The 2,036-nt window shown below is 54.2% G+C and overlaps 1 protein-coding gene across 1 annotated transcript; it reads right to left on the minus strand.

Annotated features, from left to right (window-relative positions):
* Positions 1–783: 783 nt before the first annotated feature.
* On the minus strand, positions 784–2,033 carry FBXL14 (F-box and leucine-rich repeat protein 14; the record flags this gene model as incomplete). Its single annotated transcript, XM_008935154.1, has 1 exon — positions 784–2,033. A coding segment is annotated over one exon (651 nt), but the record flags the coding sequence as incomplete, so codon positions are not given.
* Between the last annotated feature and the right edge of the window lie 3 nt (positions 2,034–2,036).

Below are 2,036 nucleotides of genomic sequence, written 5' to 3' on the forward strand. Positions count from 1 at the left end.
CACAAGAACAGCAACTTCAAATGTCTTTAAAAATAAAACCATGTAAGAAAACGAATACTGTAAAGAGAAGAATGAGTGAGGAAAACTGGGATCAGTTACAGGAAGTAAGCAAGGGATAGATGGGAGATTAAGAGGCTGTTTTTGTAGCAGTAATTTTTTTTATGCATTTCAAAATAAAAACAGGTCACAGTATCTCAAATGAAGCAGAAATGAAGCTGGAGATTCTTCCTCAAGATTCTTCCCTAGAGGGGAGCTAGGCACCCCTTCTACCCACTCACCCCCAACCCAAAGAGGAATGGATATGTAGCTGGATATGTCTATCCCTGTTGCCAAGGAGGGAAGGAAAAGAGAGAATGATGAAAGGGAAGACAAATCCTGGTAACTCTCAGTGTCCCCCAGTGCACAAGAAGGCTTAAGAGACTGGGGTCCGTGTCCAGTCCCCACAGAGATAGGAGAGGGAGGAAATGGTATCTTCATCTCCAGTGGAGAGACGGGGGGAGAGGATGGATTGCCTAAGCTTTTCCATTAGCCACAGTGCAGCATGACATGGAAACATAGTGACAAAAGGGGTGGCTGTAGCTATACCTAGTCTCAGTGCAGTGGAGAAGTGGGATAGTGGGAGGTTGTACTCACCCACAGCAGAGAATAACATGGAACTGGAGATTGAAAACAGGTTTTTTAAAAAAAAAAAAAAAAAATCATCAATGTACCTAGGGAGCAGTATTTCTGTCACAACTCCCAGTGGACCGGGGAGGGGCAAGTGCAGAGGTGGAATGGTTATTTTACCAAAAGCTGTGTCTGTGCCCAGTGCAGGGTGACTGGGTGGCCAGGTAAGTGTAGCTAGGAAGCTTTTCCTGCTGTTGTTTGTTCCCATCTCCATTCCCACTCTCCTTTATATAAACCAAAAACAATCTGGATGCATGGCAGAACAAGGGTCTTTCTTTATCCATCCTTAGTGCATGAGGGGATGGAATCAGGGAGTGGGGATAAAGAGGGGTGTCTCTAGCCCCAGTGCATAAGAGTGTGGGCTTCTACCTCTTCCACAGGGAAGGATGCTGTGGGGGAAGGGGAAGCTCTGCCTGCCCAGCGTGGAGCTGGAGGCACGACCTGGAAAAAGGATAGGTGCTTTTTCTCTCTCTCTCCTCCTGCCCCCCTTCCTTCTCCTCCTCCTCCTCCTCCTCCTCCAGATAAAGGGTAGGTAAGCAGCACAGAAGGGTCGAGGATATACTCTCTTTCTCTATGTTCCTCCCTCCAGCGCCAGGGCACGTGGGTAGCATGGCTCTGTGCGTGCCCCTCTCTCTCTTTCTCTCCTCCGTTGCAGCAGTCAGTCAGTCAGTGAGTCCGTCCAGAGGAGACGGAGGTCTCAGGACACCCCCCTCCTCTCACCTGACCTTCTCGCTCTCAGTCATTTCCCAAAGTCCCAGGTTGAGCACCTTGAGGCAGGGCAGCTGGGTGATGCGCTCCAAGCCCCGCTTGGTAATGCGGGTGCAGCCGTAGAGGTCGATGCCCGTGAGCTGGCTGAGGTGTTCGGCGATGAGCTCCAGGCCCTTGTCGGTGATGCGGACGCACTGGCCGATGTTGAGGGTGCGCAGCCCATGCATCTGCCGCACCATGCGGTTGATGCCCTCGTCGCTAATGTGGCAGGAGCAGAGGGAGAGGGAGCGCAGCCCGTCCAGGCCCTGTGCGATATAGGCTAGGCTCTGGTCCCCCACCTTGTCGCAGAAGGAGACGTCGAGGCCAGAGAGCCGCAGGCTGCCCATGGCCAGATGCATGATGCCCGTGTCGCTGATGTTGTCGCAGGAGCGCAGGTTGAGGCTGCGCAGGCTGCTCATGTGCGACAGGTGCAGCAGCCCTGCGTCCGAGATGCCCCCACAGAAGCTGAGGTTGAGCTGGCGGAGGCGGCCCAGCCCGCGGGCCAGGTGCTTGAGCGAGAGGTCGCTGAGCTTCTGGCAGTCCTGCAGCGTGAGCTGCTCCAGGCCCAGGCAGCCCTCGGCCGCGCTGCGCGTCATGCCCGCCAGGTGCCCGATGCCCACGTC

The sequence above is a fragment of the Merops nubicus genome, unplaced genomic scaffold, assembly GCF_000691845.1.
Source record: "Merops nubicus isolate BGI_N331 unplaced genomic scaffold, ASM69184v1 scaffold49102, whole genome shotgun sequence".
NCBI lineage: Eukaryota > Metazoa > Chordata > Aves > Coraciiformes > Meropidae > Merops > Merops nubicus.